A 13,305-nucleotide genomic window follows, 5' to 3' on the forward strand; every position below is an offset into this window, starting at 1 on the left:
AGCAACTACTATACTGTGCTAGCTTTGATAGTACAAAAAAATTCAACTGCTAACTGAAAGGATTATGTAGCATCCTTCTTGAAAGTATCTGCTCCAAAAATCTTCTCCCTACTTCATAACATGTAAATAAAGACCTTGACTAATATATCCACCACTAACTAGGATTGCGCAAGGCTGTGTCATTGTATCATTGTTCAAGTCTCAAGTTATCTGGAAAGATTGGAATCATGTTTATTAATAACATAGTAAATGTGTGACATCATTTTGGGCAATGATCCCAAAACTAATCCCAGACACACACACACACACACTCACTTTCTGGCTGCAGGAAATGATTCTCTGCTTCTGCACACTCAGCCAGTTTCCTACCCACATGGCCACAGAGTCTGTAATTTTAATTAATAAACATGTTATGTGGAGCCAGGCCTTCTGAAATTGCATAGTCTCAAATGCACCACCCTCATAAACAACTTCAGATAACTCATTCGAGCCAGTCAGCCAACATCTTCCATCAATTGTTTTTCAATATTCCAAACAATAATTAATAATGTCCCAGATTACTATCCAAATTGATAATGAGGATGACACTAACAGGGTTCAAGTTATTGAAAGATGGTGAAAAGGGTAGGAGAAATATAGAGACATGGGAATTTATTTAATATACAAAAATGTGAAAAAATATAATTCTTTCTGAAGGTGCTAGGGTAGGCTGAAATAGCTATTTAAAATTGCACTCTCAGCTTATGAAGCATAATAATAAAAGAATGAAGAATTTATGGTAAACCTCACCAAACAAATCTTCATAATTGATTTCATTAGAAATATAAAAAAGGCGAGCAGGAGATGAAGAGCAGGAACATTGGTCACACAAGTAGAGAAGAAAATGGTGTAAAACTAACTAGTTATCTGAATTCTACTTCTAAATACTTCTAGAGTTCTTTATATCACATAAGATCACTTTTCCATGTGGTCATTGTTACTTTCAGTTAAGTTTAATTTTTAAGACTAGCTCATAAATTAATCAAAAATTAAAGACAGGATCAATAGTAGGCTTCCACCAACGGCTAGAATGGTCTGTGATCATGTACATAGCTGTACATCCTTTCCAATGTGCATTAACCAATCTATTTATTGCAGCTTACTTTGAAGAGATCTTTAACACTGTAAATATGTAGGTCAAAGCTGCCTGAAAATCCACCTTAAAAAGACAGTGTCATTACTAAAATGACTCCATTTTAATGTAACTGATACCTCGATTCTTAGACAGAAATGACAATATACTTTGCTGCAGTAAGTCACTTATTGTAGCATTAATAACTGGATGTAAATAATCACCAGTACCTGCCATTTTAAGAGTATATGGCAAAATAGTGAAATTTCCTCAGTAAATTACTTGTTTTATGATGCATCGCAGAATACTGAAGTATTTAAACTATTGAGCAATTGGTCAGGATCTCCTTGCTTCTTCAATCAAATTAGTGTTAGGCTTCAAATCAAAGTTAGCTGTCGTGTCACTCAGGAAAGAGTGCATTCTTCATTAGGTACATTTTTTCTCTCTTAAGGACTAATGATGACAACGATGATAACAATCCTCAAATGATTTAAAAAGATATATAATCCCATCAATTTAATTGCATAACTGCTTAATCCAAGGAGATTCACATTTTTAAAACTGATTAATCTTGAACATTAGAAATGGATATTTGTAATAATCTCGCCATCCCAAGAATGTCGTAAGTGTTCTGTAACGTTTTAGTTCAGCAAATGACATAGGATTGTTTGTTCCTGGATAGAAACTATTGTTCAACCTCTTGAAAATTAGCAGTACCATTAAGTCCATATTGTGCCACTAAATATTCCCTATAATAGGATGATTAAACTGTTAATGAAGTTACAAGGATTACAAACTAATTTCACTACAACTAAATGCACATCATTACATCACTTTGTTATTGCGCTTCCCAGGTGCTTCAGCAATCAACAGCCTAATCAAAACCCATGTTAGGAGATTATTAAAATGTCATTGTCAGATTAGAAAAGTGTAGTCAAAATACTAATGGATTGCTGACTTTAAAACCTGAAAGAATAAATTAGGTGGCAATTATTTTACAGGTATACCAAGTTCTAATGAGATGATAAGGTGTTAAGAAAGTAATTCTCTAGGAAGACAAGTAGGAATTTATTATAATTCTGTGCAACACCCCCAAAGAGTTGAAATAAACATTCAGGAGTGTGGAAAGTGCCAAAGATCCAAGGGTGTGAATAATTGGAGTTTTACTGATTATCTGCAACCAGTAGGATGCTGGAAATGTCATTTTATGGCACTTATGCAATACAAACACTACTTGCCACTTATCAGTCTCTGACTGTTGTCCAGCTTTGCTTGTGATCCGAAAAGTTGTAAACACAATTGAACATCTTCATATTCACCCCTACAAATGGATAAGCAGCTGTAAAAATGCTAGCCCAAGGAACCATACTGCAGAAAACCTTTAACAATGCCCCGGTGATGTGATTGACCAATGATCCCAACCATTTTCCTTTGAGCAATGAAGAGTTTTGCCCTTGATTCTAATTAATGTTAATAATGGTTCCCTTTTGCTAAGTACTGGCTGATAGATGACACATGCACAGTGCCTATAAAAAGTATTCACCCTCCCCCCCCTTGGAAATTTTCAAGTTTTATTGTTTTACAATACTGAATCACAATGGTTTCATTTGGCTTTTTTGACACTGATCAACAGAAAAGTACTCTTTCAGGTAAAGTGAAAACAGATCTCTACAAAGTGATCTAAATTACCTGCAAATTTAAAACACAAAATAATTGATTGCATAAGTATTCACCGCCCTTTAATATGACACACCAAATCATCACTGGTGTAGCCAATTCATCACATAATTAGTTAAACAGAGATCACCATGTGCAGTTGAGGTGTTCCAATTGATTGTAGTAAAACACATACCTGTATCTGGACAGTCTAACTGCTGGTAGGTCAGCTTCCTGGCAAAAACTACACCATGAAAACAAAAGAACACTCCAAGCAATTCTGTGAAAAGGTTATTGAAAAGCACAAGTCAGGAGATGGATACAAGAAAATCTCCAAATCACTGAGTATCCCTTGGAGTAAGTCAATCATCAAGAAATGAAAAGAATATGGCACAGCTGTAAATCTGCCTAGAGCATGCCATCCTTCAAGGGCCGGAGCAAAGTGATGACGGCACTAAACGGCCACTCCTTTGCTTGCATCTTCGGAAACAGCTCTATTTCTATCTTTATATCTATTTTTTTTCCCTTTTCAAGGTTCTTTAGAAGACGCTGACAAGGAGTTACACACTGGCTTTGGTTCTTTGCGGGAATGAGACCCGCTCTCAGGGCTCATGACCAGCCGCTTTTTGATATCCAAAGGACGTGGCCTGGAAGACTAGCGTGCCTTCAGGGTGCCAGATTTTAGCGGCTCTGGAGATAGGCTGATTCAACGCAGTATGGGAAAACACGGAATATCGGGAGCAGCAGGTTAGCTGCCGTGGGCTATGTGTCCAGAGACCTGAGCTGTGGGGCCAACTTTCTGGGCGCAGAGCTCGGAAAAAATGACACAACAGACTTTTAACAGCATAAATCAGTGGGTTATTTGTTATGTCTCCCCCCTCGCTGTACAACAAGGACAGCTCTTTTTCCCTTATTAGGGAGAAAGAGAGAGAGAGAGAGCCTGTGGTATGTCGAATTACTGGGTGAATGAGTAATCTTTGGGGTACTGCAAGTCTGTGTCTTTATTGATGCTTTGCTGCATGCTTGAGTGCTTGGTGGGGTCGCCAATAATTTTTTGCTGGTGGGGGGGCAGGGGAGTAGTTGCCTTGCTGCTGCTTGTGCGTGGGACAGGGAAACTTTGGGTTCTAATGTTTAACTGTCCTCTGTTTTTCAGCACGTATATTGTATACATTTATCTGACATTAAATGTATCTATTGAAACCTATTGAAGAACTGAGTAACTGTGCAAGAAGGGGGCTAGTGAGGTAGGCCACCAAGAGGCCTATGACGATTCTGGAGCAGTTACAAGTTTCAGTGGCTGAGACAGGTTTCTGCTCCTACTGCCCAGGTGCTTCACCAGTCGCAATTTTATGAGAGCATGTTAAAGAGAAAGCCACTGGAAAAAAAAACACAAGAAATCTCGGCTAGAGCTTGCCAGAAGGCATGTGGGAGATTCTAAAGTCAGCTGGAAGAAGGTTCTCTGCTCTGACGAAACAAAAATCAAACTTTTTGGTTATCAGACTAAATGCTATGTTTGGTGTAAGCCAAACACCACACATCATCAAAAACACACCATCCCTACTGTGAAGCATGGTGGTAGTTGCATCATGCTCTGGGGATGCATCACAGCAGTAGACCCTGGAAGGCTTGTGAAGGTAGAGGGTAAAATGAATGCAATAAAATACAGGGAAATCCTGGAGGAAAACCTGATGCAGTCTGCAAGAGAACTGTGACTTTGAAGAAGTTCTGTTTTCCAGCAAGACAATGACCCCAAGTTATGCAGGAATGCCTGAAAAACAACAAAGTTAATATCCTGGAGTGGCCAAATCAAGAGTCCAGACCTCAATCAAATTGAGAATTTGTGGCTGGACTTAAAAAGCATTGTTCGCTCATGATCCCCATGCATTCTGACAGAACTTGAGCAGTTTTGTAAAGAAGAATGGGAAAAAATTGCAGTGTCCAGATGTGCAAAGCTGTTAAGAAATCTATCCACATAGACTCAAGGCTGTAATTGCCGCCAAAGGCGCATCTACTAAATTCTAACTTGAAGGGGTGAATACTTATGCAATCAATAATTTTGTGTTTTATATTTCTAATTAATTTAGATCACTTTGTAGAGATCTGTTTTCACTTTAACAAGAGTGTTTTTCTATTGATCAGTGTCAAAAAAAGCAAAATAAAATCCATTGCAATTCAATGTTGTGGAACAATAAAACATGAAAACTTCCAGGGGGTTGAATACTTTTAATTGACAGTTAATTGCCTACTCTAAAATGCCTAAATTAGCACAAAAAAATATCAAAGTGGAGCTCATGGGCATAAGTGAAATTGAAAAAGCTGCAGAGCTTCAGAAAACAAGGGTGAAGTTGGATGAATAGAATTACTTACCTCCCCCATCTACATCAGGAGCCAGCATGGGCCTAATGAATGCACAAATAGCCTCTTTCTATGTCATTATAAGATGTCAAGGATAGTAACCTACTCGTAGGATTCAGCTACATTTAATGATGACTAAAACTAGATGATCCTGGCAAAAATCAAACCGATTATCAGTGAGCATATTGGCAGGACATGTACCACTTTAAAATCATGGTCAATTACTTCTTTGATGAGTTAGAATTGACCCAATATGTAATCAATAGCTCAACTGGACCTGTTCTGCTCTTTGTGACAGAACTTAACTGGGCAACTTCCTATATTTTCCAGGCATAAGCCAGAGTTGCAACTGTACCAGGACAGCTTGTCTGAAGATACAAATAGTCCAGGACAATCCTTTGACATTACAGTTGAAAATACAGTTCCTTTATCTTTGCTGATCCCAGTGTCTGCAGCCATTTCTTGATATCACATGGAGCGAGTTAAACTGGCTGAAAATCAACTTGAACTCTGTATCTCTAATGCTGGGCTCCTTATTCATGAGGACGTAGACATTCTTGAAGTCTATTTCTCCTGCTTTAATGTGACTGTCCACCATTCACAACTGGATGTGGCAGAGGCCAGACCCTTGCTCTTTTTTTGCTGGCTAGAGGATTGTTTGAATTTGTACACCATTTTAGTTGTTTTGCTTCAATGTATACGTTCCTCACAGTCAGCAGATTTTTAGAAATGCCAGATGCTGCTCTCCATGTTTCATTTGCAGCTAGTCTGAAATCAATGTTGGGGACAAAGGTCCTCCGCCTCCTGAATGTACACCAGTGTAGTGCAATCTTATGCCTTATAGAGCAGCAATACATACCCAAAAATGAATGGAAGATTGGAGTGCTAACAAAAGTATGATTCTGTGCATGGGGGAAGGCTTTTACTTAATTTGACTCTCAAACCATTCCTGTAATCTAGGCACAAGCATTATATTTATCTGTATGACTTTGCAGGGTTGACTGGACTGTGCTTACTTCTGCTCCCAACAGATGCTAGAATGTCAATACAGTTGCAGTCTTACAACTTGCATTTGTCCAAATAGCTTTCTCAGCCATCTTAGGTGGGCAGTTGAGAGTTAACGCTTGTTTTATGAACTTAGACACTCAAACTAGATAAAAATGAAGCAGATTTTTTAATTGGTGTCCGTTAAACTTCATTTCTGCAACATAAAGTTTTATTTTCACTTAAGATCCTAACTGGAGCTTTTCCAGAAATTAAAGAGGACTGTAGCTGGGACAGTTGTGGCAAGTAGCCAGACAGACTCATATCTGGTCATCTCATGCATCATAGCTTAAACAGTGGAATTTTAAACTCATGCCTCCAGAAACATTGCTCAAGGCTCCGTATTACAAGCTCAATAATCTAAACACCATGATGATAACACACTTTGCCATCAGGCTTACATTAATTTCGAAAGAAAAAGGTTGACCTAGAAGAACTATGGTTCCTTACCAGTAGAGTTCAAAGTAATTCCTCAGCAACAGCTACTGTAAACTATACATAAAAAATATAAGTAGACAGAGCAGAACAGAAGATGGGGATAAATGGAAGTTGGACAAGGATGTGGTTGTTTTGTTCGTTCGTCCATCATTGACGTCGATGAAGACCTCGACACCATTATGATGGTGTCGAGACTAGCGCGTGATTTGGATTTAAGTGAGGGAGAGTTGCGCAGCGTCAGCCTCACTCTCTCTTCCCAATTCCCACCTGGATCCAGTGGCAGGACAGAGTCTAGACGGCTGGAGATGGGACTAGGCGCAGTGGATGACCAGGACGTCTTCTGTGTCTTGTCCTGCTCTACACGTTCCACGACGCTTGCAGAGACTGCCTTCTTGACTGTTGGACCTTCCATTGGTCTCGTCCGCTCAATCCGCTGGAGTCTGTCTTCACATGCTGGGATAGGCAACTCCCTATCTCACCGAGGGTTTGAGACCCGTCGGCTACCCTCACCTGGTTTAGCTGGCTTGTAGAAACCGTTGCCCGGGGTGTGGCTGCTGTCGCATGCAAACAGCTATGGGGAGCCACAGGTGAGAGCAGAGTGCCAGGTGGGGACCAAAGGTGGACTAACCGCCCTGAAAAGGACACGACATGTTCCTCCACCAGAGGTGCTACCCCTCCCTGACACCCCATAAGGGATGTAAGGGGAAGGTGGTAAAAGAAGGTAAGATCGATAATGGGAATGCTTTCATACATAGTCGCCCATTTGAAGGAATTTGTGCATCAGAAATCTAAGTAAAGCTTAATTTTTTTTGGTCATGCATCAATCACGAGGTGTCCTATTCACTCGCAGCACAACATCTTTGGATATATGACCCGGAAAAATATTTGTGTTTTCATTACCCAGCAATTAACTTGGAAAAATAAATGATCTTAGAATCTTCTAACAACTGATCTTTACAATGCCATTCTGTACATAGAACCTTAGCAACAATAAGGTTTTTTAAATTAATGACAGCAGGTAACAAAAGTAATTTCAAAAGTTTCTCAGTAGAACAAAAGAGTGGAATGGCCTGAAGATTGTTTCAGCAAGGTGCCTTTCTCAGAACATTAAGGCTATGAACAGACTCAGTACTACATTTTGACTGTGTCAGTTTTCTGGAATAATTATTGCATGTGGTCATGCTTTCCCAAAAAGTATTGATTGCAATACAGCATGGAATAGGCCCTTCGGGCCCTTCTAACTGTGCTGCCCAGCAATCCGCCAATCTAATCCTAGCCTCATCATGGGACAATTTACAATGACCAATTAACCTACCAACCAGTACGTCTTTGGACTGTGAGAAGAAACCCACACAGTCACAGGGAGAATGTACAAACTCCTTGTAGGCAGTGGCGGGAATTGAAGCCGGATAGCCAGTATTGTAAAACATTGTACTAACCACTATACTACCGTGCCATGCCATCCTTATTTCCATATGGACAATGAGACTATTTATACCACGCACATCTTTACATACTAAAAGGAATCAGACACCTTATTTGGAAACAGGCCATCCAGATTCCAGCGGAATTGTTCACAAATTGGAGATGCAGTTGTGAATAGAGCCCCACAAGGCAGAAGATGTCTGCAGCACACAGCAGCCAGCAAATGCAACCCAGCTGTTTCCCAAATACTGGTTTGCATTATGGGCTGTACACAAATAGGGTGTTATAACCTAGAAAGGATCTGTATACTTTTCTCATTCGATAGTTATTCCTGAAATTTAACTACACATTCATACTGAAAAGTAGAATTATTTTTTAAAACCACTAACCTGCAATTGTTTGATCAAGTCTGTGCAATAAAGACCTTTTTGCTGTTTCAATATCTGAGCTTGGATGATCCAACACCTGTCGGCACCACTGTAAGGGGCTAAAAGCTTTTTGAACTGGAGTTGGTAACCTCTTTGGTGATGTGTATAACCTAAAATGGAAAGCAAAACAAATTATTTTCTTTTCAAAATGCAATAGAAAGATCAATTCCTTTGAATTTCAACACTATGGTATTTCTTCTCTTCTCTATTCCTGCCCATTGAAACAGATGCCCAAGAATACTTGTACTGGCTTGGTTTACAAGTCACAGCAGGAATGCTTATTGTACAATGCAGTCACTTTCTCATGAAAACTTAAAACTCTTAAGTCTTAAATTTATTTTCCATAAGAGCTGATGACACTTGCTCCATAACTTTAAAACTTGTCAGGAACCTTCTGAATCAAAAGCATAGACTATACAAGCATGTTTCACTTATTTAATTTAGAAGTCAGACAAAATAGTGTAGTTTAAAAATTTCCACATTTGGTCAAACACCAAGTACATTTTGACTTGCGGCTTTGCATGTAATTACACCCAACATGCAATTTTCACATTCCACATAGTACTATGATTTTATAAAAACTCAATTTGTCCAGCCACAAATATTGCATCTGCAATATATGAGTGACTCATCCCCTGACACCAAAGCATTTCTAACATCTACAAGCCACAAATCTGGAGAGTGATGGAATATTTTCCATTTGGTACAGCTCCATTCAGGTGCAAAGAAGCCATTTAATTGGCATCCATCACCCATCCTCACCACTTATTCCATTAGCACTTGATAGTTGCAGTGTGTTCCATTTACAAAATGTACTACGACTCAGACAAGACATCTGAAACCCATAGCCTCCATTACCAAGGAAGACAGGGCAGCAGGCGAATAGAAGTAGGACACCTCCATCTCCGGCATCAGCCTGATTTTAAATACATCACCAGTCATTTATCCTGGCTGAGTATAAATTCTGGAATTTTCTGCCCAATAATATTGAAGGGAGTACCTTCACCAGAAGAATTACAGCAGTTCATGTTGGCGGCTTACCAGTGTCTTCTCTTGGGTGAGGACAGATATATAACAAATGCTGGCCTTGTTGGCAACATTCTAATCATTTAAAAATAATCCAAACTATGAAAACATTTTAAATCTCACCATAACAAATTGTCAGTTTAGACCTTACCGTTGCTAATTGGCAACTTAACTGCTGTGCCAGTACCATACTGCAGCATTTACTTCTCAAACCAAATCGATAAATAACACAGTTAAGGGCCATCATTTTATGATGAATATAAAAAGTGGGCCATTCACTTCTGAGAAAATACTCCAACTGCACTACAAAATGAACATGATAGAAGCTGATTTGGAAAGGGTTTCATGCAACTCTCGGTCATATTTTGAATTCCATAAATCGTTACATCAGGCAGCCAAAAAGATTTGTTTTAAAGATTAAAAAAAGATTTATTTTAAACTTAGTTGACCGAGACCAAGTGTTGCACATTTTAACAATGCCTACCTCAGTCTGAAAGTTTATTCCATTCTGTAAACATACGTTTATTGAATGCTATTTTAGTATGTTAATGATATGTAATAGAGAAAAGATTGTATAACACCCATTTAGCTGGATAAGAGAAATTAGCTGGAAAAAAGTCTAAATATTACAGTGATTCAGACTGCAACAAAGATAGATTAGAAAATGTACCACGAAAAGCAGCATGTACTGAAGGGTTCTTCTCCCCCCCCCCCCACAAAAAGCTATGCAAAATAGATGACCATACAGAATTCCCTACTTCCTCCAAGTAATGGAGATCTATGGGTATATGAAAAACACAACAGAATAACAGAATACATTTTCCACTTGGACGAAAAAGAAACTAATCAAAAATGATACTTTGCCAAACTTCGAGGGGTGATTGATAAGTTCATGGCCTAAGGTAGAAGGAGTCAATTTTAGAAAACCTAGCACATTTATTTTTCCTACATTTACACACTTAGTCCAGCAGTCGTGGAGCAGATGGATCCCTTCTTTGTAGGAGTTGGCGTCTTGGACCTCCGGAAGTGGTCTCCACAGCAGGGGTATTGATAAGTTTGTGGCCTAAGTTAGAAGGAGATGAACTATTAACCTCAAACTTTCTTTTCACTCAAAGAGTTGAACTGCACGTGCATGTAACAAGAGATGTATAACTCATCTCCTTCTACCTTAGGCCACAAACTTATCAATCACCCCTGCTGTGGACCACTTCTACAAAGAAGGGATCCGTGTGCTCCACGACCGCTGGACTAAGTGTGTACATGTAGGAGGGGACTATGTTGAAAAATAAATGTTTCTAAAATTGACTCCTTCTACCTTAGCCCACAAACTTACCAATCACCCCTTGTCGCTCTACTTTTTGCCTGGTCTTGTAGTGAAACATAAATATTACCCTAGAAATGTAGCTTTTCCAATTTATACAATGCATTCACAAGAGAAAGGACAAATATACATTAAGAAATTAATCAGTATCTAGGTTTCCAATAGGAAGGGTCGTAATTAATGAGTTTGTCAATCGCAAAGAAATTTCTCAAAAATTCAAAACAGATCATAGCAAACATGTTCTGGGACGAAATGTGGTATTCGATGTTGATTTAAGTTTAACTATACACAATTCATTTTTTATTAATAGAGAAATGATTATGACACTGGAAAATTACAATGTGAATTGCTTATAACAACTGATATAATCCTACTAAATATCTGTTTTAAATACACACCGTGATCATAAAGTGACTTCCAATTACACTGCACTCAATTTGCCCCAAAAGTGAGTCAAACTATATAAATGACCATACAAGGATTTCTTCTGTAAATCGTTACTGGACTAGTAAGTCCCACTTGCTGGGGATTTTAAGACCATGAAACCAAAAGATATAGAGCAGAAGCAGGCCATTCGGCCTATCGAATCTGCTCCGCCATTCAATCATGGGCTTATCCAATTCTTCCAGTCATCCCCACTCCCCTGCCTTCTCCCCATACCTCTTGATGCCCTGGCTAATCAAGAACCTATCTATCTCTACCTTAAATGCACCCAATGACTTGTGGAAACAAATTCCACAGATTTACCACCCTCTGACTAAAGTAATTTCTCTACATCTCATTTCTAGATGGACATCCTTCAATCCTGAAATAGTGCCCTCTTGTCCTAGACTCCCCTACCATGGAAAGTAACTTTGCCATATCTAATCTGTTCAGGCCTTTTAACATTCTGAATGTTTCTGAGATCACTCCTCATTATCCTGAACTCCAGGGAATACAGCCCAAGAGCTGCCAGATGTCCCTCATATAGTAACACTTCCATTTCTGGAATCATTCTCGTGAATCTTCTTTAAACCCACTCCAAAGCCAGTATATCACTTCTTAAATAAGGAGCCCAAAACTGCACACAATATTCTAAGTGTGGTCTCACAGGTGCCTTATTAGAGCCACAACATCATATCCCTGATCTTATAGTCTGTATCTCTAGAAATGAATGCCAACATTGCATTTGCCTTCTGCACCACCAGCTGAACCTGGAGGTTAACCTTTTGGGTAACGTGCACAAGGACTCTGAAGTCCCTTTGCACCTCTGCATTTTCAATTCTCTCCCCAACTAAATAATAGTCTGCTCGCTTATTTCTTCCACCAAAGTGCATGACCATACACTTTCCAACAGTGTATTTCATTTGCCACTTCTTTGCCCATTCCCCTAAACTATCTAAGTCTCTCAGCAGGCTTTCTGTTTCCTCAGCACTACCCACTCCTCCACCCATCTTTGTATCATCTGCAAATTTAGCCACAAATCCATTAATCCCATGATCGAAATCATTGACACACATTATAAAAAGCAGCAGTCCCAAAACCAACCCCTGCGGAACTCCGTTGGTAAATGGCAGCCAGCCAGAATAGGATCCCTTTATTCCCACTCTGTTTTCTGCCGATCAGCCAATGCTCCATCCATGCGAGTAACTTCCTTGTAATTCCATGGGCTCTTATCTTGCTAAGCAGCCTCGTGTGGGGCACTTTGTCAAAGGCCTTCTGAAAATCCAAGTACACCACATCTACTGCATCTCCTTTGTCTACCCTGCTTGTAATTTCCTCAAAAAATTACAGTAGATTAGTCACGCAGAATTTTCCTTTCAGGAAAACATGCTGGCTTTGGCCTATCTTGTCATGTGCCTCCAGGTACTCCATAATCTCATCCCTAACAATCGATTCCAACAACTTCCCAACCACTGATGTCAGGCTAACAGGTCTATAGTTTTAGTTCTGCTGCCTCCCACCTTTCTTAAATAGCGGAGTAACATTTGCAATTTTCCAGTCATCCGGTACAATGCCAGAATCTATCGATTCTTGAAAGATCATCGTTAATGCCTCTGCAATCTCGCCAGCTACTTGCTTCAGAACCCAAGGGTGCATTCCATCAGGTCCAGGACATTATTCTACCCTCAAACCACAAGGACCTGAGCACCTTCTCAGTCGAAATTTTCACTGCACATACTCCACTCCCCTGATACTCTTGAATTCCGGTATACTGCAGATGTCTTCCACTGTGAAGACTGATGCAAAATGCACATTCAGTTCCTCTGTTATCTGTCTCTCATTACAATATCTCCAGCGTCATTTTCTATTGGTCCTATATCTACCCTCAACTCCCTTTTACCCTTTATATACTTAAAAAAGCTTAAAAGGTACCAATTTTCTTTGATATTAGTTGCCAGCTTTCTTTCAAAATTCATCTTTTCCTTCCTAATGATCTTAATTGCCTTCTGCAAGTTTTTAAAAGCTTCCCAATCCTCTATCTTCCCACTAGCTCTGGCTTCCTTGTATGTCCTCTCTTT

The 13,305-nt window shown here is 39.4% G+C and overlaps 1 protein-coding gene across 1 annotated transcript in view; it reads right to left on the bottom strand.

Moving 5' to 3' along the window:
- The window catches only part of slain2 (SLAIN motif family, member 2), a 51,045-nt gene that overhangs the window by 23,422 nt on the left and 14,318 nt on the right, over window positions 1-13,305 (bottom strand). The window contains exon 2 of the mRNA XM_072252746.1: window positions 8,419-8,567. Within this exon, the coding sequence (XP_072108847.1) occupies window positions 8,419-8,567 (149 nt within the window). The remainder of the gene's footprint in view (window positions 1-8,418; window positions 8,568-13,305) is intronic.

Source organism: Mobula birostris, chromosome 3 (assembly GCF_030028105.1).
Source record: "Mobula birostris isolate sMobBir1 chromosome 3, sMobBir1.hap1, whole genome shotgun sequence".
In the NCBI taxonomy this organism is placed as follows: domain Eukaryota; kingdom Metazoa; phylum Chordata; class Chondrichthyes; order Myliobatiformes; family Myliobatidae; genus Mobula; species Mobula birostris.